Below are 24,966 nucleotides of genomic sequence, written 5' to 3' on the forward strand. Positions count from 1 at the left end.
CTTGGTTTAAAAAGTATTCTAAAAATAACATTAAGGGACGTTTTTGTCAATTAATTTCGATTTAACCCCTTAACTTGTACGCTCGAGTTAATTCGAGCGCGCTAAACAGGATAAAATGTGCACACTCGAGATAATTCGAGCGGCTTTGTATTTTATGCTGCTATAATTTTTTACACTCGATTATAATCGAGAATTGAAAATAACAATGTGAAAGCAAAAAAATATGTTTTTTCAGAAATAGTAATTCAAAAAGAAAGATAAAAAAGTCGATGTACGTGTAACATTGCAATATTCGGCTCTTTTCTGCAATGTGGATCAAAATCCAAAATTAAAATAAAAATTTTGATTATTTTTATATTTTTTTAATTTTCTTGCCAAGACAATATTCTAAATCATGTTTCTTTACATAAAAAAAAATTGATTTCTTTTGGCCGGTTTTTTTCAAAAAAAACTACGTTAAGGGATTAAAGCTGTTCTTTATCTTTCGCTCAAAGCGTGTGTGACTTCAGCAACAAATACGGATAAAGTATGAACTACAAAAGCATAAGGGGAATGGAATGTCAACTTGTCATAAGTAAAATTTAAAGAAATTATCTTTGAATTTAACTATATCTCATTTATTTGGTTGTAGAAGTATTATTGGCAATGTAAATGTTAGTACTTTAGTGTTTCATCAAAATTAGATTGAACAAATAATGGAAAAGTCTTAAAATATGCAGCCATACGCTCGGTAATACTTGTGTTAAAAAATTTACAATTAGACTTTGCAAGTAATACCGACCGAGGTCTCACTACGTGAAAATTGTTGCATGTAGAGACCCACGGACTGACGGTGACTCTACTTTAATCTAAAATGTAATACCGATTCACGATATCTTTCCGCTTCGGGAGCAATGGCTTCTTAACTAACAGGAGATATGTAGACTTAGCTACATGGACCCCTCTTACAGATAGCTCCACCATTTACACCGTCTGCTTGAGACATAACCGATTATTAAGCACATTTGAATTTGTGCTTTTCGAATTTAGAACAATCAAAGCGCACTCTTTAAGGCTAGTAATAGCGTTCGCGACACTTACGTGTGTGTTATAATAACGTTGATTCTACTTTTAAATCCAAATTCGCGAAGTAATATAATCGAAATTTTGAAGAAATAAAACGTAGTCCACAGTAGAACCTTTAATAGCGCCCGAACATCCACACAAGTGTTAGAAAAACTGTGACTCTACTTTACAATCTGCGTTTTCGGCAGAAACAATCAAACGAAGTTTAATCGCGCTTGAGAACGTTTATGCTCGCCGACACGCGCGCCAATGTTCTTCTTATTCTGCCAGTATTCTCGCAGAGAAATCGATGATGAATCGAGTCATGCGACGAATCATCCGACCGTAGGTGAATCTATGCCTCGATGATTTATAATGGAAAAGAAAAACTAAAGAGAAAATAAATGAAAGAAAAAAAATATATAAAATAGAAAATAATATGTATATATATAGAACATAAATAAAAAATAAATATAATAAAATAAATAAATATAAAAAGAAATAAATATAATAAAATAAATATAATTAAAAATAAATATATATAAATAGATAAGAGAACTAGAGAAAGAAACGAAAAGAAAAGCAGTTTTGCACGATGCTGAAAAAGTTGCCCGCACCATCTCATTTGATCTTACCTAAAGCTTATAAATCATAATTAATAAGAATATATTAATAATATAATTAAAAACCTAATTAAAAACATAATTAAATACATAGTTAAATACATAGTTAAATACATAATTAAACACATAATTAAACACATAATTAAACACATAATTAAACACATAATTAAAAAGAAACAACATAAATAAATATTAAGCAAACATAATTAAAAAATGATAACTTATTAATAACATAATTGAAAACATAATTAAAAAAGAAAAATATGAGATAAAAAAAAGAAAAAAAGAGAAGCATTTCTATACGATGCTGAGACAGCAGCCCCCACAGAGGCCCACACCCATGAGCCCATCCCATGGGTCCCATCCGAGATATATAAAAGATAATTAATGAGAGTAAATAAGAATAAATAGAAATGACAGCGAAAAAAGTTTTCTGTGTGTTTCAATTTTAAATCGATAGTATATCTATTAATCAATAGTATACGGTAGTACTTATATATGATCTTTATAACGTTGCCTATTGTTTAAATATTAATTAATTATGCTTTACGAATATCGTACATTGTTTAAATTTAAAATAATCTTATTTATTAATTAGTCTTTCTCGTGTTCGTGATCCCACGACCTGGAACTAGCTGAAAAGAAATAAGGAAAGAAAAAAGAATATATATACATGTATATTAATTATACAAACGATAAAATTATAAATTTAATTTAATTAAACTTAAGAAAAATAAAAAATTAATTAACAAAAAAAAATGAAATATTCTGAATACTGATCTAAAGAAATAATATTTTCTCTGAAAAAATTTTATATTTTATAATTTTATATTTTATCCTATTCGTGTACGCGTGGCAATGTGGGAATGTTATTTACGGAATGTTACTTCGTCTTAGTTTTTTAAATCTACATCCCTACACCCATCACCATAAGAGCATTTTAAGTGACAACATGGTAAAATTAAAATACGACTAAGAGCCATTCTCGAAAGTTTCTAGTGAACCTTCGAAAATAACTCAATAGCCTAATAGTTGTCCTCTTGAACCATATGTTGTGGGGACCTCTTCGGTATACAGCCTCTTCTTTACTTCGTGCCCCAACCTAATCGATTATCACTCTAAAACTATAACTACAAAATTTGATTCCAAATTCTAAAATATCTGAAAACTTATTATTATCTTTTCGAAAGATACTTTTTCGCAACGTAGAAGAAATTAGAATCAGTATATTAATTGCTGAAAATCCTGAACTAAAAATTAATTAATTTATCATCTAGACTTATGAACTACGTCTCTTTGTTTTTTAGCAATTATTCTACTCGATTTTTCTCTTTCAAAACCAATGACTCTATCGTCCATGACTTTTTTTTTATCAATTTAAATTGATTAAACATTTAATTAATAATTATTTAACAATATAAAGCAAACCCTTGGACGTTACTTCTTACAAGCGAATATTTTAATTATTGTAATAAAATCATCCATAGTTTCGTTTGTATTCCAGAGACTATCCATCGCGAATGTCTTCTTGCTCATTCTTTATTATAACTCATGAATATCGATTCTTTACTTATTTCCGCGCAAGTAAAATATTTAAAAATGTATGAAAATATTCAAAACCTCAAATAATAAACCTTAAAACGCATTTGAGCAAGAAGATCCTATCCTGATTTAATAAATAAATCAAAAAATAAGAAACCATACATGAGTAAATCTCTGAAAAAATTTACTCGTGGTCCCTAAATGCTCTTCTACTAATTAATTACAATCAATCACCCGTGCCGATTCGGACCTTTCGTCCTCGACATGATTGAGTGATCGGAGGGACTCAAAAATTCACTCACTACTTAAGAAGTTCTGCGATGATTCCAAAACACTCGTCCGTAGTTTAAGTTGAGATTGAGGGTGGATAATTCTTTAAAATTAGGTAAATCCACATCGAAGTTGAGCAAGATCCTCTTTAATGATGCACTAACTCTATTACGTGATAAATACTTTTTAACGAACGGTCACTGAATTTACTTCGCGAACTCTACTGTCTTTTATAAATAAACAGTCTATACGACTGTTAAAAAAGCAAGACGCTTTGCGAACAAACACTGACTCTAACGATTGCATTGCATGCAATCGATGCAAATACACTTGTTTAAATCATGAAACCCGAACGAACAAATACTGAATCGAGATATTATTATTTCAGCGATACAAATATTCGATTATATCATTGCTTCGCGCACGATTGCAATGATATTCTGAAACAAAAAAATAAAAACAAAATTATTACTATTATTGTAATAATAAGAAATTGTATAAATTGTTAAAGAAACACGTGATATAAAAATAAATTTACCTTAAATACTCGTTGATACTTGCAGAAAAGACATTCTGAGAGACTTTCAATGATTACTCGCCAAAGGACGAAGGAGAACTGATCCGGTAACCGTCCAAGTCAATAAAAAGACCTATATGTCAATAAAAAAAAACTTACAACCCCAAGATAAAATTTTAAAGTATTGAAAAGTTATATTAAAATTACTTGAAGTTTCTCGCGTGTTTCCATCTTTTTAATATTAAAACGAATGTACTATTGTTTAAATATTATTTTTATGTACTCCGTGTACATTAATTATTGTTTAAATAATTATAAAATTATCGAAAGTATTAATTTATAAGTTTTCGCGATTAGAATTAGATTGTCGATGTGCACACGTCGGGATACAAATGAAAATTAATTAATAAAAGTTAAGAAAAGGCACGTGTATTTTTATATTACACATGAGCAAGAACATTGTGATGAAAATTTTAAATTAAAATAATTTTATGTTTCTCGCTTGTTACAATCATTTTTTTAGATCATGGTTTTATTGTTTAGTGTACTTTCATTTCTTGTAAATTTAACATCCTATTGGACAGTAGCACGAACCTCCCCTCTAACGTATCCTGTAAATTACATTAATCATATAAAAATGTTAGTATAATATTATATATATCTTTATTTTTAATCTTAGATACAATATGGTGAAACATACAAAATTTATTCTTTTACTCTTTGCTGGAACAATTATATTTCATGAAACTTTAGCAATGAACCAAATAATCGGAATGGCTTTAACATTGAATGGGATTATTTTTTATGCTCATATTGAATTGCTTATCACATAATTTACATTATAATCTATATATTATATTTTATAAAAATATATACATTTTTATGTCACTTTTAGCTAAAAGGTAAGAAAAATTTTTCACAATTTATAGTAAAAGAAAAAGCCTTTGTTTAAAGGCTCTGTATAATTTTATATACAAATAAAGAACATGGTATAACGTTTACTGGTATATATGATATATTCATTAAAAAAGAAATTAACGCCCTTTAGAATTAAATTAATCAATTAATCGTACAATATAAAAAAAGAATTTTAATTTTTTTTTTTATTTTATCTGGAAGCAAAAAGAGAGTCAACGTCGCACCTAGGGCAAAGGATTTTGGCCTCACCAAACTTAATGTAAATTATGCGGCGATCGGAAAATAGGCGATAGGCAATAGGCAATTTTTCCCAGGTGCATCGGACTCGAAATTATTATTTTCTTTGCAATTATATATAGATAAGTATCACAGTTTGTGCACTTGCGAGAAAGTACAACATGTTGAGCCATCTATGTTTCAGAAAACAGTATTAAATCATATGGCCAAAAAAAGCGCCATTTATTAAACTCGAGAAATTTGAATAAAGTTAAATATTGCAAAAATAAAATATTACATGTTTCGGAATAAAATACAAAACTGTTAGACAGTGTTTATGTGTCTATGTATTAACAGTTTTAGATTTCTTTTTATTTTTATAAATATTAATTTACATGGTAAAATATACAAGTTTTTGAAACATTCAGAATAATATCAGTTTTAAAATGAGAAGCAAGTTGATCTCTTTAAAATAATATTAATCATATTAAAAGTTTGACGTCAGTCGATTTTTGCATTTGCAATATTTTGTTTATTTTGTATTGCCGTAGCAACGTAGCAAATCTTGTAATAAAATATAAAGGCGTTGATATAGGTTAACGATCAAATAGTTGATTGCATGTGCATTAACATAGTCGATGCTAAGTACAGACTGGTACCAACTGGTGTGATCTTGTTTGATATTTTTTTCTTTGGTATATTAAAATTATTATATTATGAAGATCGAGGAAGTTAAAAGTACAGCAAAAACGCAGAGAATTTCTGCTCATACACATATTAAAGGTTTAGGTCTTGACGAAAATGGTACAGCTATTCAAGCTGCTGCAGGTCTTGTCGGCCAAGAATTGGCTCGTGAGGTTAGAATTTTTCTTTTTTCTTTAATTTACGTACTTATATGAAATTTTTCCGAAAAACTGTTAAATAATATTATTCTAAATCGTATTAAAAAATAAGTATGTTCTTTTCATGTATTTTATAACATTTATTATACATTTATTACATATATTATACATTTATTATACATATATTCTTATCATGTATTTTATAACATTTATTTTTAACAAAAATTATTTTACAATTTAAATAAATTTATAAAATTTATGTATTTTTTTTCCAGGCCGCTGGAATTGTTGTCGATATGATTAAGTCAAAAAAGATGGCTGGTCGCGCAGTTTTATTAGCAGGTCCTCCTGGTACTGGCAAAACTGCAATTGCTTTAGCTATCGCTCAAGAACTTGGAAATAAGGTACCGTTCTGTCCTATGGTAGGATCCGAAGTTTACAGTTCCGAAATAAAAAAGACAGAAGTTCTTATGGAAAATTTTAGAAGAGCTATTGGCTTAAGAATCAAAGAAACTAAAGAAGTATACGAAGGAGAAGTTACTGAGTTGACTCCCATTGAGACTGAAAATCCTATGGGTGGTTATGGGAAAACAGTATCTCATGTCGTTATTGGTTTGAAAACAGCTAAAGGAACAAAACAATTGAAACTCGATCCTTCTATATATGAATCTCTACAAAAGGAAAAAGTAGAAACAGGGGATGTAATTTATATTGAAGTAAATAGCGGTGCTGTAAAGAGACAAGGAAGAAGCGATAATTTTGCAACAGAATTTGATTTGGAAGCAGAAGAATATGTTCCATTACCAAAAGGAGATGTCCATAAGAAGAAAGAAGTCATTCAAGATGTAACATTACATGATTTAGATGTTGCAAATGCTAAACCACAGGGAGGTCAAGATATAATGTCGATGATGGGACAGCTTATGAAACCAAAGAAAACAGAAATTACAGGTAGAATTATGTTTTTTTCTATAACATTATAGTAAAGAATTTTTATATAGATAAAGTCATTCTTATTAATGCATATTTGTATAATTTTAGATAAATTACGAAAGGAAATAAATAAAGTAGTGAATAAATATATTGATCAAGGAATTGCTGAATTGGTGCCAGGAGTATTGTTTATAGATGAAGTACATATGTTAGATATTGAAACGTTTACTTATCTTCACCGTGCCTTAGAAAGTGCTATAGCACCTATAGTTATATTTGCTACAAATCGTGGTCGTTGTGTGATCAGAGGAACTGAAGATATAATATCTCCGCATGGAATACCTTTAGATTTATTGGATCGATTGCTTATTATACGCACATTACCTTATTCAAGAGCAGAGATAGAACAAATAGTGAAATTGCGAGCAACTACAGAAGGATTACAAATAGATGATGAAGCATTATCTACTCTTGGTGAATTGGGAACAAAAACGACTCTACGATATGTGGTGCAGCTTTTAACTCCAGCAGCATTGACAGCTAAAATTAACGAGCGTACAAATATAAAAAAAGAAGATATAAAGGAAGTAGGTGCATTATTTTTGGATGCAAAATCATCTGCTAAGATTCTAACGCAAAATAAAGATAAGTTTATGAAGTAAATCTTACATTCACAATTTTTTATTCATTATGTTAATTATATCCTTGATCTTGATCCATCTTCTTACATATAGATATTATTATGTTATAAATTTATTATAATATGTCTCTGAGGCATAATGTAGGAATATACTATATTATAATTGTATCTGTAATTACAGGCAAGATTTAAGAATACATTTGTAATTATTCTTCTGATTATTATTCATTTAGTTAAAGAGTTCAAATGTTGATGTCATAAATGTTTTTTTTTTCTCAACATTGTTTTCCTATAATGTAGTAAACATAAATTACATTTGATAAAGAATTTTTATTTTAAGAATTTTAAAAATTTTACTTCATTGATAATATAAGTACAGATATAAGGACATTAAAATTTGAAAAAATTCTATTATTGAAATGAAAAACGTTTTCTATATATTTCATTCAAAAGATAAATTTATAATATTACAAAGATAATATTTTGTAATATTACTGTAAATGATCTATAACTCAAGGTTAGAAAAGTTCATATTATAATCAGTGATTGTGACATCATTTGACGATACCAGTTTACGGAGTATAAAATCTCTCTACTGTAATGAATCTTCTTAGTTTCTTCATATTGTTCAGTCTTGTTGATAGTACTAACACTTTATAATAACATCATAATAGCCGTGTATAGAGTTCAGTAATATTTACGGTTTGTTATTAAATATTAAAATGCATTCTACTTTGAGAGTAACACAGTATTCAAAACGATTGTGTAAAGATAATAAAATATCATTGCATATAAATAAATATAATAGTACTAAAACAATAAATATTGAAAGGCTACTTCCTCAGAAAGATGAGTTTCAAAATAGACATATTGGACCTAGAGAATATGAATTGACACAAATGTTGCAAACTATTGGCTTTAAGGTAAAACACATATGACCTTTATAGAAATTATTATATATTATAATTTTCGTAAATCTATTTTATACATACAATTTATTTTAGAATCTTGAAGAATTATCCAAAACTGCCATACCAGATCATATTCTTCATTCTAAAGATTTAAATATTGAACAGCCAATTAGTAAGTAATACTCTTTTGATGTTCTTATTTATAAAAATATCCATTAAAATCTCATAAAACATAAATTATTGTAATAATTGTGTAAATTAATAGCGATATATATTACTCTACATACATACATTATCTTCAAAGAAAACTTCACAAAACGTGAGAACTCACGAGACTGCTTTTATGATAATTACAAAAATGTGATAACCCTTTGTATATTATAATCGTAAATTAAGAAACAAGATTTTTATAGTATTATTTAAAAAAATATATTTATATTATGATTATATTATTTGCATGCATCATTGTTTTATATATTAATTTCTATAACACATAATATATATTATTTACCAAATATATTTAATTGATGTAAATTTATATAGTAGTACAATATATGTATTTATATATATATAGTAAGCGTATATATTTACTTGAATGAAACATATCAGTTTTTCTTATGACATATGCTGCCTATCTAGAGTCATAGGTCAATCTCGTGATTCAAGTTAACATTCACGTGATTCTTTCAACACGATACTACATTTAAATCGTGATTATCTTTAATGTTTTTATTATAATATATGTTTTTATAACAATACTGATAAATTCTTTGTACTTTTAATAAAATATTATAATAAATATAAGATTGTATATTATATTTTTGTTCCAGCTGAATATGAATTAATTAAAAGAATTATAAAAATTTCGGAAAAGAATGAAGTATGGCGTTCTTATATTGGTATGGGTTATCATAATTGTTGTGTGCCTCATACCATAATGAGAAATATTTTTGAGAACCCTGGATGGTAAATTAATTTTAATCCAAACTATGCAATAATACATATCTATGATAATAGAAATTGATATAATATATTCTATTATAGGACAACGCAATATACACCTTATCAGCCAGAAATTTCTCAAGGTAGACTCGAAGGCTTATTAAATTATCAGACTATGATATGTGATTTAACAGGAATGCAAATGGCAAATGCATCTCTTTTGGATGAAGGTACTGCTGCAGCAGAAGCTTTGGGTCTTGCCTACAGGCAAAATAAGAGAAACAAATTATTTGTATCTGATAAAGTGCATCCTCAAACAATTGGTGTTATCGCTACTCGTGCTACTTCGCTTGGTCTTAATCTAGAAATTGGAAACATTTTTAATATTGATACTAGCAAGAAGGATATATCTGGTATTCTTTTGCAATATCCTGATACTACTGGATCTATTTATGATTTTTCTGAAGTTACAAAAAAAGCACAAGCCGACGGAGTACGTGTATCTCTAATAAATATTTCTAAGTGTATATATGCATATATACTTATAACATTTATACAATTGTATTATATTATACATTTTTAGACTATCGTTTGTGCTGCCACCGATTTATTGGCATTAGCACTAATTGAACCACCAAGTAAATTTTCTGTAGATGTATGCATTGGAACAAGTCAAAGATTTGGTGTACCGCTTGGATATGGAGGTCCTCATGCAGGATTTTTTGCTTGCAAAAAAGAATTTGTGCGTTTAATGCCTGGTAGAATGGTTGGGGTTACAAGAGATTCTAATGGGCAAAATGCGTACCGTTTAACTCTTCAAACACGTGAGCAACACATCAAACGAGATAGAGCAACTAGTAATATCTGTACTGCACAAGCATTATTAGCAAATATGTCTGCAATGTATGCGGTGTATCATGGTCCTGAAGGAATCAGAAATATAGCTTCAAGAATACATAATTTGACATTAATTCTTGTTAAAGGTTTACAATCTGCTGGAAATAAAATAAATAACGAGTATTTTTTTGATACTATACAGATATTACCAAGTATTCCAGTAAATATATTAAAAGACAATGCCAGTAAAGCTAAAATTAATTTAAGGTAAATATTTCTCTCTTATAATGTATTAATATTTATTCATTTATTTAATTGATATATTTTTAAAGTTTTATAGATAAATATGTCTTTGTAGATACTTCTCAGATAAATCAGTTGGTATATCTCTTGATGAGACAACTACAATACAAGATGTAAATGATCTCTTCAAAATTTTTTCTACAAACATGACAGTTGAGGAAATTATTAAATCTAACTCTTTAAATAATCAATCCTTGGAACATTCCTCTTTCAAACGTACTTCTTTATATTTACAACATCCTGTATTTAAAAGCCATCATTCTGAAACTAGAATAGTAAGATATATGAAATATTTGGAAAATAAAGATGTATCTCTTGTGCACAGTATGATTCCTTTAGTAAGTCTATTACTTTATAATGAAATTATATAATGATAATATTTAATTATAATGAGCTATTAAATATTATAATTTTAAATTGTATAATAGGGTTCATGTACAATGAAGCTGAATTCAACAACCGAAATGATGCCGTGTAGCTTACGAGGATTCACGGATATACATCCTTTTGCACCAATAGAGCAAGCACAGGGATATCAACAATTATTTTCAGAATTAGAAAAAGATCTTTGTGCCATAACAGGATATGATAACATCAGTTTTCAACCAAATAGTGGGGCTCAGGGTGAATATGCAGGTTTAAGAGCTATACATTGTTATCATGAATCAAGAGGGGCTAATCATCGAAAAGTTTGTTTGATTCCTGTGTCTGCTCATGGAACAAATCCGGCTTCTGCACAAATGGCTGGTATGCAAGTGAAACCTATATTTGTATGCAAAGATGGTTCTATTGATATTGTGCACTTGAAAGAAGTAATAGAAGAATATCAGGAAACATTATCGTGTTTAATGATAACATATCCATCAACAAATGGAGTATTTGAAGATACCATTGGAGATATATGTACTCTAGTTCATAATGCTGGTGGTCAAGTATATCTCGATGGTGCAAATATGAATGCACAAGTTGGCTTATGTCGACCTGGGGATTATGGTAGCGATGTATCGCATCTCAACTTACACAAAACATTTTGTATACCTCATGGTGGAGGTGGTCCTGGCATGGGACCCATTGGGGTGTACGTAATTCATTATGTATATGCTTTCTTACTCTCATTTATCTTCAAAAAATAATGAAGTTATATATTTACAGAAAGAAACATCTTGCACCTTTTCTTCCAAATCACCCCGTGATAAATTCTACAATTAACAATGTAAAAGCTTTAAGAGAATCTGGTGCTGTATCGGCAGCTCCTTTTGGTTCATCTGCTATACTACCAATCTCATGGGGTTATATAAAAATGATGGGACCAAAAGGTTTACGTAAAGCAACACAAGTGGCTATTCTTAATGCAAATTATATGAGTAAGAGATTAGAAAAGTATTACAAAACACTATATAAAGGTAGGGAAGGATTAGTTGCCCATGAGTTTATCTTGGATGTACGAGATTTCAAAAAAACTGCAAATATTGAAGCAGTAGACATAGCTAAAAGATTAATGGATTATGGTTTTCATGCTCCTACTATGAGCTGGCCTGTAGCGGGGACTTTAATGATAGAACCAACTGAATCAGAGGACAAAGCTGAATTAGATAGATTTTGTGATGCTCTTATTTGTACGTTTTATACATAATTACTAATATAATATTTAGAATATCACATTTATATATTAAATACGTATATTTTTACAGCCATAAAAAATGAAATTAATAATATCGAAAGCGGCAAGTTCGATATAATTCAAAATCCTTTAAAGAACGCACCTCATACACAATTACAAGTTATTGTAAAAGATTGGGTTTTGCCATATTCTCGAGAAATAGCTGCTTTTCCTGCTGTAAGTATTATTATTTTAAGAAATCGTTAATCAACAACTCAAACTAATGAACAATTAATATATTTTTATTTTAGCCATTTGTAGAGAAAAGCAATAAAATTTGGCCTAGTGTGGGTCGAATAGATGATACATACGGAGACAAAAATTTGTTTTGCATCTGTCCACCTGTTACATCATATTAATTAGACTTTAAATATTTTTTTTGTACAGTTATGTATAAGTATTTATTTATATTTTTATACACATATAGTATCATTTGTATATATGTGTATATGTTTGTGTATATATATATATATATATATATATATATATATATATATATATATATATAAACATACACACACACATTTCGCTAAAAGCCCAATAACTCTTAAAACTGATAATTGAAATAAAATTATATATTTCTGAAGATGTAAATGTAATGAATTATTTACATGTATAACAAATTATATTATAGATCTATAATTACGGCCGCGTTTTGTATTGTTTTCATTGTACATGATAAAAAATGTCTTCATATATGAAGACTACATCTTCAATTTGTACATTTTCTAATATTTACTTATCTATAGATATTATTAATTATATTTTTATTAAAAAGCAAAGAAACGTATTACTGATTTATTTATATTTAGCTATTTTCTATATTTACACGCGTTTCTATATAATATCTATATTACAAACCAGGCATAAGATATGCGATATTGTCAAGCATTTGTGATAATGTTTCGTGTTGGGCTCCATTAATTTCTGGTACCTGTTGTGTAAGACATATCAAAGGACCTAATGCACAGAGCAACGAGTCCAATAATACCGACAAACTACCCGAAACTGCTATTTGACCGTCATGTTCTTTTAAACGTTCACCTATAATGGTTAAACTTTCACCAAGTAATTTGAGATGTGCCGCAACATCAATGGGTTGTGTTCCAATTACTTTGTACATTCCTGTACCTATTATAGGTTCATTAACCAAATCTTTCCCACCTTTATTTGTTGGAGGTGACACAGGTACATTTCCTATAACAGAAGGTACGCCTAACTGAAGAGTTTTTTTCGAAGAGATTGGTTTAGTTTCTTTTCCATTACCTGTAATACAAAACAGATAAATACATTTAAAAAATTACAAAACTATATATTTGTATTATTATAAATACTATTTATATACATGTAAAATATTCATAGCTTGATATCTATAAAATAATTCAATGCTATGCTACAAATAAGGTATTAACAATTCTGTAGCTAATGCACGTGCAATAAAGCAGATTAAGATGAGTCGTCTAGCATATAAATTTAACAACTTCATAACAATTTTTCATTAATTTGGAAATATCAATTGACCCACCAATTTTATTTATGAACTTTTTTCGAGAAGCAGGTGGTGGCATTTTCCAAACAGACTCATCTTTATTGGTAGGCATAGAATGAGGTTTTGCTGCTAAACGCTTCGCGCGTCTACGCCAGTTATATTTCTCCAGGTTTGGCACTGTGGCCCAAAGTTCACCTAATCGTTTAGAAATTGCAGCAAAATCTATAAAAAGCAATAATCAATAAAACAAGAGTACACTAATAAGACAAAGGCCTATTTGTACTATGCTTGTACCAAAGAAAAAACTGAAAAAGCATATGCATACCCATATAAGGACATTGTTCCAGTAGTTCTTGCCTTATTTCTTTAGCCCATAACATATAGGCAGTAAATCTTGTTTTCTGAAAAATTATCAATTTGTACACAATTTATCTTCCAACCATTTTTGTTTGTACATACCCCTTTATCTTTACGTTGTGCCTTCATTCTGCCTATTATTTTGCCATCCTTAATAATTAATTTTTTTTTACATTTTTCAAGCATATATAAACTATTTGCTTGAGAAGGTGTTTCCTGACCTGGTGGTTCTAATTTTCTAAATCCAGTTTCTCTGTCATCGATCATGAGAGGATCTATTTCATCATCACTTCCAGAATCCATGCTATATCGTTCATCTTCGTTCAACCCGATGGGATCATCTGAATCCGATGCTGATGACTGGCCTTCATTATCAGATATTGGTTCTGTTTTAACTCTTTGCTGTCCAGAATGTGACCCTGAATTTTTTCTCTGTCGTCCAGCATGAGTTTGTTGAATTTGACTAGGAGACATATGATGCTGTGCTTCATATTGTTCCAACAATTGTGATGCTTGTAATTGCGTTTTTTGTCGCTTGTATTTATTTTCCGAGAAGTCATCAGGCGATTCAAAATCAACAAGCTTAGAAGATTTCTTTCTTACGCGGCCACTTCGGGAAATCCCTGTGACCTCTAGATCTGAAATATAAAGCAGACTGCACCTTGCCAAGAAAAGAAAAGAGTTCAAAATAATTTATAGCATCAAACTATATGATCTTGTAAATTACCTACAATTAAAAAAGTACTACAGCTTTGCAAATGATAAAAATACGAAATACTAAGGGTGTGAAGGTACTTCGTTGCGATATATATTATTTGCTTTTCATATATATATACATACATATATATATATATATATATATATATATGTATATATGTGTGTGTATAACGAGAGTTAATATAAAAAATTAATAAAACTATAATATAAATGTACATGTAAATTACGCCAAATGCAGTAAACTATTTATGAGCTATCAAGAAGATATTTGTAATGGATGTTAAAGCTATGCTACAAAAAGTTATATATATTATAATATTAATTTTATCATTTTTTTTCTTAAATGCATTTTCTGCTATGCTAACATTATATTATTTATATTTTATAAATATAAAAAAAATTTAACCACGAAATGACCATACACCGCTTTAGTTTGTTTACATTCCGCTGCATACAGAAGCGCTACTAACCAAAATACGACTCTTAGTAAATATTGCTAAAGAATCAATAAATTTATGCTTCATGCACGCATATCATGCAAAATATTGCAAGCAATATCAGCAAACAAGCATTCGATCTACTTGATGTTTTCTAGAATAATATATTAACATCTCTCACCGTCACTTTTCTGACGTTTTGGCGACACGAACACATCCATTGCACCAGTCTTCCGATCGGAAATCTTCGAATGCTTATTGCGCCGCGATGATTCCTTAGATTTCGCGGGCTTTCGAATATTGCTTTGCATCATGCACAATAGGCTTAAAAATAATTATATTTTAAGAATAAAATTCTTTTACTTTTTTTACGATAAAGCCTGTTATGTACGCACAAGATTATTTACTAATGTTGTTTTTAAAAACAAGTGCAAAGGATATTAGAATCAATGCGCATGTCATTTTACATTCCACTTTGGCGCGTTATTTAAATCGTAACCATATATCGTATACGTATACAACGTATATTTATATATATTAGGAAATTATCATTAAAAAGTTTACAAATTATTAACTGTGATGGCGTTTCAGAATAGAAAAAAAATCGTTCTTTTTATTAAAAATGTAAGACTTATATTATATACAGTAATTCGTTTTTTTTTCTTTAATGTTATTTCATATATTACAATTAAATTTCATCTTCTTGCTGCCAGCCATCGTCATTAGATAAAAATCTTCTTTTATGAGTGGTATTCATATATGGTCTTAATGCCCATTCTGTATCAGCAGCACCGGCGGCATCTAATGTTCCTAATTTGATCTCATATAATTTTAATTGGAACCTTGGTCCAATTTCTTTCAGTTCGATATCTTTTCCATTTACTTTCTTATACGTATGATGACGGAAACATATATAATCGTCATGATTGGCAAAAGTAATAACTCTTTTGCTATCTTCTTTTGGAACTGGGAATAGATATTTGAGAATGCTCATGATTCTATTGGCTAACTTTGTTTTGAAATTGTGAAAAATCAAATGAGGATACTCTTCTGACATAGTTCCAATTTCTGGTATATCATGTCGCATAATGACATCTGATATAGTAAAATATGCAGTTGGTCCATAAGGTAAATGACATATTACAAGAGTATCAGGAATGCCTCTATGTTCATGGACGATTACAAAATCTGTTACATCATTTGCCCTGCACGCATGTATCAATTGTTTCATTTCATAATTACCACGATTCATTCTTTGGGAATTAGGTAGAATTAAACGTAATTCTTTCACAAACATCTTAAGCCTTGAACTAGGATCACGAGAAGTTGTAACAACGATTTTTGGATTTTCAACTCCTGCCCAACGATATTCATCATCCTCATGGGAAGCTACAGTTCCGCCTACTTCTGTACCCATAGTCACTGCTAATTCAGGTCCTAAATCTTCCCATTCTATCTTTTGTTGCAACGATAAAGCACTTTTTCTTAAATCTGGATGTATTGGAATGTTTTCTTCCAAGCTACGTTTTAACTTATCCTTTTTTTCTTGAATGCTCTTTAATTTATCTTGAACGGATTTTCTATAAAGATACTCTCTTCGAAGTCGTGCTTGTCTCCGTAACATTTTAATCCTTTAATATCTTCTTATACAATTTTATTATAAAAAAGAAAGTTTAAATATTATGATAGTTTTAATGTTTCCTTATAGGTTATGTTTAAAAATTCACGTGTTGCTCTTCTAGCACATGTTTCAATGAATTCTACTACACCAGAGTAATGAGAACGATAAATTTTATTGTATTGTATTTTCTCTGCACTCACGTGTTCGCTTGATAATAAATCGAAACAAAAAAGAAGAGTAAAAGAATCGCGCGTGTTCTCTATATTTGTAATTCCTTCTTAGACTCAAGTGGCCTCTGGTATAGTTTTACAAATAAAATCGATAAACCACCCTATTTATTATCAATATATTATATTTCAATTAATATCTTTACGAATATATATACATAATCATTGTATATAAATAAAATAAAATAAAATAAGATATATCTCTCATTAAGTGCTTAAACGTTTATGCATTTTTCAAAAGAAAATAAATTCGAATATATCGATAATAAGAAAAAAAAAACTCTACATTACGGTCTAATGATAAGTTACCGACCAAATTTTGAATCTTACTTCTTATCGACTACCGTTAATATACAAAGTTATGTCGATAAATAGAAAAGACACTAATGAAATTATCGACAACGAAGAAACCTTCAAAGACATTTGTTCTGTAATTACCATCTTTGCAATAATATTAGGGAGACCGGAAAGTAATGTCGCTTTCTTAAATTAAATTCAAACGAATAAATTTTTAACAAGTTTTTATTTTTAATCGCAATCAAATATCGACGTGCGCAACAACGACATTACTTTACGGTCCCCCTAATATTTGTGAATGTTATTCACTGAATATTTATATATTTTAATAATAATATAATAGTTATTATTCACTGAATAAATAAATCATTCTGACAGAATCGCAAAATGGATTATTAATATGATTAAATTAATAAATTTATTATATATAATATTATTAAGGGATGATGCCTGTTAACATTATTTAAATGTTTAAAATATCTCTGTGATTAACAAAATAAATATCTTAACTTATATCAATTGAATCTGTCGCTTTTATCGTATACATCATACATTGCATTCTATTTTTAATCTTTTCACTATATATGTATATATCATCGTCAAACTATTCGTATTGTCAAAATAAAAAAAAAAAAGAAAAAAAAAAGAAAAAAAAACAAACAAGAAATCAACGCGGATATGATGGATTAAAGAATTCAATATAGGTTGTTCGACAGTGTCTGGGTAAGGGAATAGATATGAGCTATTGTTCTCGCCACTTGACTCAATTAGATGGTCAATCGGAGTTACGTAACACGCAAAATATTCGCCTACCTAATATGCTCGTGTTATTACTAGATAGCAGAGACTAACGATTAATACCCTACCTTGAACAATGATTTAGCCAATGAATGAGCGATGTTGTCGTTGATACATCACACATCATTGATGAGGATACTTTTACATTTTCGTCTTGCTTGTTTTTTCATATATTAAGCATGTACGATAAAAAAATGTCTTCCTGCCTTCCTGCTACGTATAACTTCTATACGTGATAACTTTTATATATGTGCGCGCGTATGTGTGCGTGTCTACCTTGAAAAAAAGAAAAAAAGAAAGAAAAAAAAAGACAAGACAAGAAGATTAATACAACAATGTTGATGTTTTATAAAGAGATAATCGCTATATAATATCAATTAGATTTGCTTGTTAATGAAACTTATTTTGTTTGCTTATACATTAAAAGATGTACTTTCTGTACTTCGAAGGTTTAACGAAGAAATAAGCCCTTTCATAGATTTCCACTGGCGATTTATGTAACAAATTTGAAAAGGATAAATAAATTAGAAAAAATATATCGTATATTCTAATTTGATAAAGACTTTCCAAAACTTTTACAAGACGTTACACTTTCAAATACGACATAGTTTTTTTCAACTTGATCGAAAGTATAATAATTACTATCGATAGTTGATCGATAATCAATTTAAAATAGATGTGCGATGTAGATCTACGAGCTGCGAGGAAAACATCGGATAAATATTAATTTTTACACGTAATCTTTAATCGAATTGATTTTGAATTATTCATCCAATGATTATCTATAAGTAAAACTTTTCTATTATGAATATGTAAAAAGTATTCTCACATATTTTAATATTTAACATAATTTTGGAATCTCTGATTGAATCCATTCTTCTAAAATACATGTTTAAATGATTAACGGTAGTCATAATAATTTTATTATTACAAGATACCGATCAATTCAAAGAAATAGATGATTCAAGAAAAGAGATAAAGATATATGTATTATACATATGTATACATATCTTTTCATTTTACGAGGATCGCCGTGACGCATCCAAAGTAACGTGTTTATTCTATGCACTTTGTTATTGTTTCTTTCTTCTCTCTCTCTCTCCCTCTCTCTCACTCGCTCTCGTGGTATTTGTATTGTTGACTTGGAAACGATCATGAATGATTGATAAGTAATGTATGGAGCATCATCTTAAAGAAAACAAGAAAGAAATATATTCCATAGTTACGTGTAATGCAAATCTGCAAATAACGATATTCGCCCAAGGATCAAATTTATAATCGTTCGTTTGAGGATTAAATTTATGATAATAAATAGCATAAAAATAAATAGCATAAAAATAAAATAGCATAAAAATTTTTTACTTATTTATTTCGAATCTTCCTATGATACCAATGATCTTTATTTGATAATGAGAATATTCATTTGATTGCGTTTTTATTTTTCTTTCGCAATCACTTCATGTATGTATATGCCATTAGTATTACTGTGGAAAAAAGTATATACATAAGTACATGCATATATATATATATGCATATATATATATATATATATATATGCATATATATATATATATATATATATGCATATATATATATATATATATATATGCATATATATATATATATATATATATGTATGTATGTATATATGTACTTGAAGAAAACCATTCTTTTTCCATATGAAAATATGTTCGTAATTTAAAATTAGATATATATATCTAATTGGAAATCTTATTGCTTAATGATTATATGGGATTTAATATTACTCGTAATTGGATACGCTTCCATAATTTTGTAGCAATGTATTATAAAAAGAATACGATCAATAGCATTATACGCATTATGAGACAACTATTAATTAGATGTAAATTATTATGAGATTTATAAATACGAGAAATCAAGAAATCAAAGAAAAGAAAAAAACAAGAAAAAAAAACAAGAAATCAAGAAAAAAAAGAAAAAGAAAAAGTCACTAAGTATAATCATTATCAAGTAAACTTTCATAAAATAATGTTTGGTCTTACGTAAGATTTGAAAGGTATTTAATATAAAATCTAATGTGAGACTTGAAACGTTGAATGTATACATTTTTAAAGGTCGTTATTTTTTTTTTCTTTCTCACAATTTATAAATAATTTCGCATAGATAAACATATACATATACAATATTATATTTTACGTGAGTATATACACACACACTCACTCACCCACCTACACACACCTACACACACACACTCACCCACCCACCTACACACACACACACACACATACACACACTCACCCACCTACACACACACACACACATTCACATAATATAAAAATATTAAATTATGTACATACGTATTTATATTCGCATGTTATATAATATTGAAAATTATAACACGAAATTCTATGTTCTTTCTTCATTCATCTTTTGTTAATCTAAAAAAGAAAACAAAAAAGTATATAAAAATCGATATTTCAGGAAAGAAAGAAGTAATAATTGCATACTGAATAATAATAATTTGTTACTCTACCTGATCATATGTACTAGATACACGAACATCTTTAATTGATATTTTTTTTTTTTTCATTTATTACTACATATACTTTGTATTAATGTGTATGTATAAGTCGAAATTCATTCCTATATTAATTTCTTAATTACAAATCATTTTTAATGACATTTATTTAATTTATATTAATTGCAATGAATGTATAAATTGTAATCTATTCAAGCATCTTTTCCATTTTTTTATTCGTTTTTTCCTCTTAAGCGACATTCCAGTGACGGTGTTATGATTTGAAGAAACTGTTGCATACTCGAAGGAAATACGATGGAAATCCCGAAAACGTTCTCAAGATTGGAATTCCCATCTTGTAACTCGAGCATAAATGAGAATATCTTCTTTAATAGAATTTACATAGTCTCGTTTTTTTCTTTTTCTTTCTCCCTTGTGTTTTTCTAGTTAATATTTGCGCTTTATCACTTTTATATACTTTCTGCCTTTAACCGTAGAGATCAATAATTAGAAGAAAAAAGAATATCACGGAAAAGATTGTTTCTAAGGGGAAATTTAAAATTCCAAGATTTTCCTACGATATTATTAAATAAAACTAGATTTCTGATCGATCAGTCAAAGCGATTGTTTCAAGCATCGTTATAAATTTTTATTGAAATTTTTTTTGACACACACACACACACATACACATATGATGACTTTTGCTAGATATATATATATATATATAATTAACTTTATAAATTTTATTTTTCCTCTTTCCTCCTATTTTTTTTTTCCCTTTGAGATATACATAAAGTATAACTTAATACATCGGAATAAAATATATTGTCGATAGTTTTAATGTTAATCGATAAAAATTGTTGGATTTTAAATGATTAAAATATAAATGTGAGATTCGTTGGTGTTATCGAGTATTACAGATGATTTCATCGTTTCAGCAAACAGATTCTGTTACCTTGCGAAAAACTAAGGGAGAATAACAAAAAAAAAAATAATAAAAAGAAATACACACACATACATATGTACATACATGTATATATATAATTGTTCAAGGAAAAAAGTAAAAACTTAACAATTCACTGGCTCTCAGTCAAGGTTGTCCTCGTTCTTACTTTTTGTTCTCATGAAATTACTGCAAAGTGACTACGTAAAAATCATATTAAATTCCTTGGTGGAAATATTGATAGAGTAATATACTATTTAAGAACGAGTCTTGACTTTTAGATTGTGTTTACTCAAGGTATATATATATATATATATATATATATATATATATGTATGTATATATATATATGTATATATACTTTAGTTCATACGTTAAATGTTTATGAAATATATAGTTGAAATATATATAACTCTCTTGCAATAGCATCAACAATAACAATAATAATGATAACAATTTATTATATATAAATATTCAGATAAATAAGATATTTAAACGCATCAATGTCGAAAAGCAAACAAAACGAAATAAGTAAGTAATAATAATTGATCTTATTGTAATTTTAGAACTAAATTTCTATTGTAAATAAAATTTCTATTGTAAATAAAAATAAAAAAAAAGAGAAATACACGTGATTCTTTGAAAACAAATACAAATATTGATAAATCGTCAAGGTTGAATTATTGAAGATCGTAAATAATTATTTTCCTTTTTCTTATCTTACTTCTTCCTCTCAATCATCGATAAATATTTTTAATAGTGCAATTACAAAATTATTATTGGTAATTTTGTACTTGCCGATAAAAGAAACGCATGAATGGCTATCGTGTGAGCCATTATCAAATATAATTATTCTCGTAACTGAATACTTGAATATATACAATATATACAATACTTGTAGCATACTTGAACTATGTAATAAGTATATATATATATACACATATGTATATATATATATTCATCCTAGAGAGATATCTTCGATAATTTTACATCTAATGTCTATGACTACTGTGTTTGTTTTATCTCGTCGGTATCGATTGTGAGAGACTTTGACGCCTGCACGAGAATTATTCAAAGATGATATCTCCTTCTTGTAACAGAGCCGACGCCGAGAGTTCTAGTCATTCACTTTCTTACTGTTGATAATTTTATCCAATAGTAGTAGTAGAAATAACAGTGTAGCAATTGTGGTATTAACAGCAGTAGGAGTAATGACAGATTGGTGATAGCACACTTGTGAACATTAGTAAAATACTTAAAATAATATTATACTTATAATTTAATAGTCGCGGAATGATAGTCGCGTACTTTAACGTTTTTTATGTCAAAAAATATTTTTAGAAAATAAATATTAATTAATTTTTAAAAATTACTTTCAGTTTATCCCGTTTAATGTCAAAAGGATATCGACGTTAAAATATTCGAAGTTGCTTAATCTGATGATCAGTGATTATGGCTTCTATAATCGACTTCTTCTTGGCAGGAAAATTATTGAAAAATATTATCGATTACGGAAAGAAAGGAATTTCTACTGATCGAGCGAATCTTTCGACGTAGCGATGAAATTAGAAATTAGCGTATATAGGAATGTTATTTTTAATCTAATCTATGAAAGTCAAAGTTCGCTTGAGATTCGTCGTCTTTGGAAACGATTTAATATCTATATATATATATATATATATATATATATATTTATATATATATTTGTATATATCATCTTTAAAATGAAACGATCGTCAAAAGTTTCTAAAATTAATAATACAACATTTTTCAAGGATTAGACTTGAAAAAAATATTAATACATCAATGCAAGAAATCTTATCGCAACTTCCTTTCTATTAAATCATTCTTCTTTATTACTTAAAATTATAAATTTTCAGATATATCCGACATCAGACAGTGTTTACAATTTTATAAGAAAATTTGAGCATATGTAAGTTGCTTTCAAAGTGAGTGCCGTGATTGTTCACACCGGATCAAAAACAACAATGCGTAGACGATTCAGAGCACTGTTTGAAGTTGTTCAAGCGAGATAAAAAGGATTTCTTGCATCGGTGTGTGACAATGGATGAAACATGGAACCATTACTATACATCTGACTCAAACGAAGAAATGATTGCCGAAACTGAGAACTATTTTGCGAACAAAGACAAATCGTTCTAAAAAAAAGACATTGAAAAGTTAAAGGAGCGTTGGATGTATCACTCTTGAAGGAGAGTATGTTAATGAATAAAGTCGAATTTCTAAAAAAAAATTTGTTTTTCCTAGCTAAACGGGAAACTTATTGAGTGATGTGTTAATTTAAAATTTAAATAAATAATTTAAAATCAATTCTTATAAAGATCATATGAAAATTAATATTTTGTGTCTAGTTTTTTTCTCAACTCATAAATCCTACATTAAATCAATTTTTAATTATTAATAATTGATAATTATCAATCAGCTTTCGATAACAAGTATATTGTCAAATGAAACGTGCAAAATTATATTGTTTTCAAAAATGGGTCTGTCAAAAATTGGCCTGTAAGAGTTTGGGAAGCCCTGGTTTAGACAAATCAGTAAGGTTTATAGTAGGGAATTGTTGCAGCGTCACGAAACAGTGCCAGCACCGCGGAGAGTTGAGGCGCTGCTGTGAATGTATAAAAGCTGGTGAGTTCACGGGAGGATACAGTTCCATGTCGGTGAGCAAGCTGATACCGATGCGCGGAGAAAGACGTGAAAAGAACGGCGAACACGAGGACGTATCCTATTATACTGTAGTAGATTTTTCTTATTGCTCCAACTATAAATTGCTGAAATAAGAGCAAGAAGGAAGAAGAGGTAGAAGAAGAAAAAGAAGATAATAGCACTATTTATTGGTGACGCTCAAATGCGCCTCATTTGATAGAGAAAGACAGACAAAGAAAGAGAGAGAGAGAAAGAGAGAGAAAAAGAGAAAGAGAGAGAGAGAGAGAAAGTTCAAGTGAAAAAGGGAGAGAAAGATTTTAACATAGACAGACAGTCGGGCTTCCCCCATATTTTCCTCTCAATATAAATATATATGTATATATATATATATATATATATATATATATATATATATATATATTTCTTAACTGCGTAGAAAACTAGTTGAAAGAATTTTGTTTTTATACTCAAAAGAGAATATTGTGAGATCCGCTCGTGAAAGAAAAAGTTAAAACGGTGAGAGTATGTACAATAAGTGAAAGTATAAATAGGAGTCTACCTACAGTATCATAAAATTTTATACAGTTAAAGAATTGATCGATCGGTCTTTTGATAATAAGAAGATAAATATTTTTAAAAGTATTGATCATATCAACGTGGTGAGTATCGAAGATATCTTTCGATAATCTTTATATAACTCAATAATATTGTAACT

General features: G+C 28.6%; 5 protein-coding genes across 11 annotated transcripts in view; 3 read left to right on the top strand and 2 right to left on the bottom strand.

Annotated features, from left to right (window-relative positions):
- The first annotated feature begins 5,681 nt into the window (after nt 1–5,681).
- Nucleotides 5,682–7,716, top strand: pont (RuvB-like helicase pontin). The gene is made up of 3 exons (XM_035884454.2): nt 5,682–5,987; nt 6,248–6,923; nt 7,014–7,716. The coding sequence occupies exons 1-3, from the start codon at nt 5,847–5,849 to the stop codon at nt 7,565–7,567; spliced, it is 1,371 nt and encodes a 456-aa protein (XP_035740347.1). The 5' UTR covers nt 5,682–5,846; the 3' UTR covers nt 7,568–7,716.
- Nucleotides 7,717–7,858: 142 nt separating this feature from the next.
- Nucleotides 7,859–12,651, top strand: LOC118449645 (glycine dehydrogenase (decarboxylating), mitochondrial). Its single transcript, XM_035884452.2, has 10 exons — nt 7,859–8,468; nt 8,550–8,628; nt 9,287–9,422; nt 9,501–9,891; nt 9,982–10,502; nt 10,594–10,876; nt 10,967–11,616; nt 11,691–12,154; nt 12,230–12,375; nt 12,450–12,651. Exons 1-10 carry the CDS (start codon nt 8,268–8,270, stop codon nt 12,555–12,557), a joined length of 2,979 nt encoding a protein of 992 aa, XP_035740345.1. The 5' UTR covers nt 7,859–8,267; the 3' UTR covers nt 12,558–12,651.
- Nucleotides 12,652–12,813: 162 nt separating this feature from the next.
- Nucleotides 12,814–15,607, bottom strand: LOC118449647 (uncharacterized). Of its 3 annotated transcripts, none has more exons than XM_035884455.2 (5): nt 15,380–15,607; nt 14,147–14,682; nt 14,013–14,088; nt 13,724–13,909; nt 12,814–13,464 (listed from the first exon to the last, which is right to left on the bottom strand). In XM_035884455.2, exons 1-5 carry the CDS (start codon nt 15,510–15,512, stop codon nt 13,052–13,054), a joined length of 1,344 nt encoding a protein of 447 aa, XP_035740348.1. In that variant the 5' UTR covers nt 15,513–15,607; the 3' UTR covers nt 12,814–13,051. The 3 variants fall into 3 exon arrangements, with proteins under 3 accessions (XP_035740348.1, XP_035740349.1, XP_035740350.1); XM_035884456.2 differs by having other exon boundaries at nt 14,147–14,676; nt 15,380–15,522; XM_035884457.2 differs by having other exon boundaries at nt 12,814–13,395; nt 15,380–15,522.
- A 179-nt stretch (nt 15,608–15,786) lies between these two features.
- LOC118449648 (U3 small nucleolar ribonucleoprotein IMP4) lies at nt 15,787–17,518 on the bottom strand. The gene has a single exon (XM_035884458.2). It carries the CDS (start codon nt 16,820–16,822, stop codon nt 15,887–15,889), a length of 936 nt encoding a protein of 311 aa, XP_035740351.1. The 5' UTR covers nt 16,823–17,518; the 3' UTR covers nt 15,787–15,886.
- A 6,722-nt stretch (nt 17,519–24,240) lies between these two features.
- e (nonribosomal peptide synthetase ebony) overlaps nt 24,241–24,966 on the top strand; it is a 13,505-nt gene continuing 12,779 nt past the window's right edge. The window contains exon 1 of one of the 5 annotated variants that reach the window (XM_085661567.1): nt 24,241–24,910. The gene's annotated coding sequence lies outside the window, so the exon portion shown is untranslated. The remainder of the gene's footprint in view (nt 24,911–24,966) is intronic. The other 4 variants (XM_035884571.2, XM_035884573.2, XM_035884570.2 and 1 more) reach the window with 4 other exon arrangements.

The sequence above is a fragment of the Vespa mandarinia genome, chromosome 15, assembly GCF_050613455.1.
Source record: "Vespa mandarinia isolate Hongniang chromosome 15, ASM5061345v1, whole genome shotgun sequence".
Classification (NCBI taxonomy): Eukaryota; Metazoa; Arthropoda; class Insecta; order Hymenoptera; family Vespidae; genus Vespa; species Vespa mandarinia.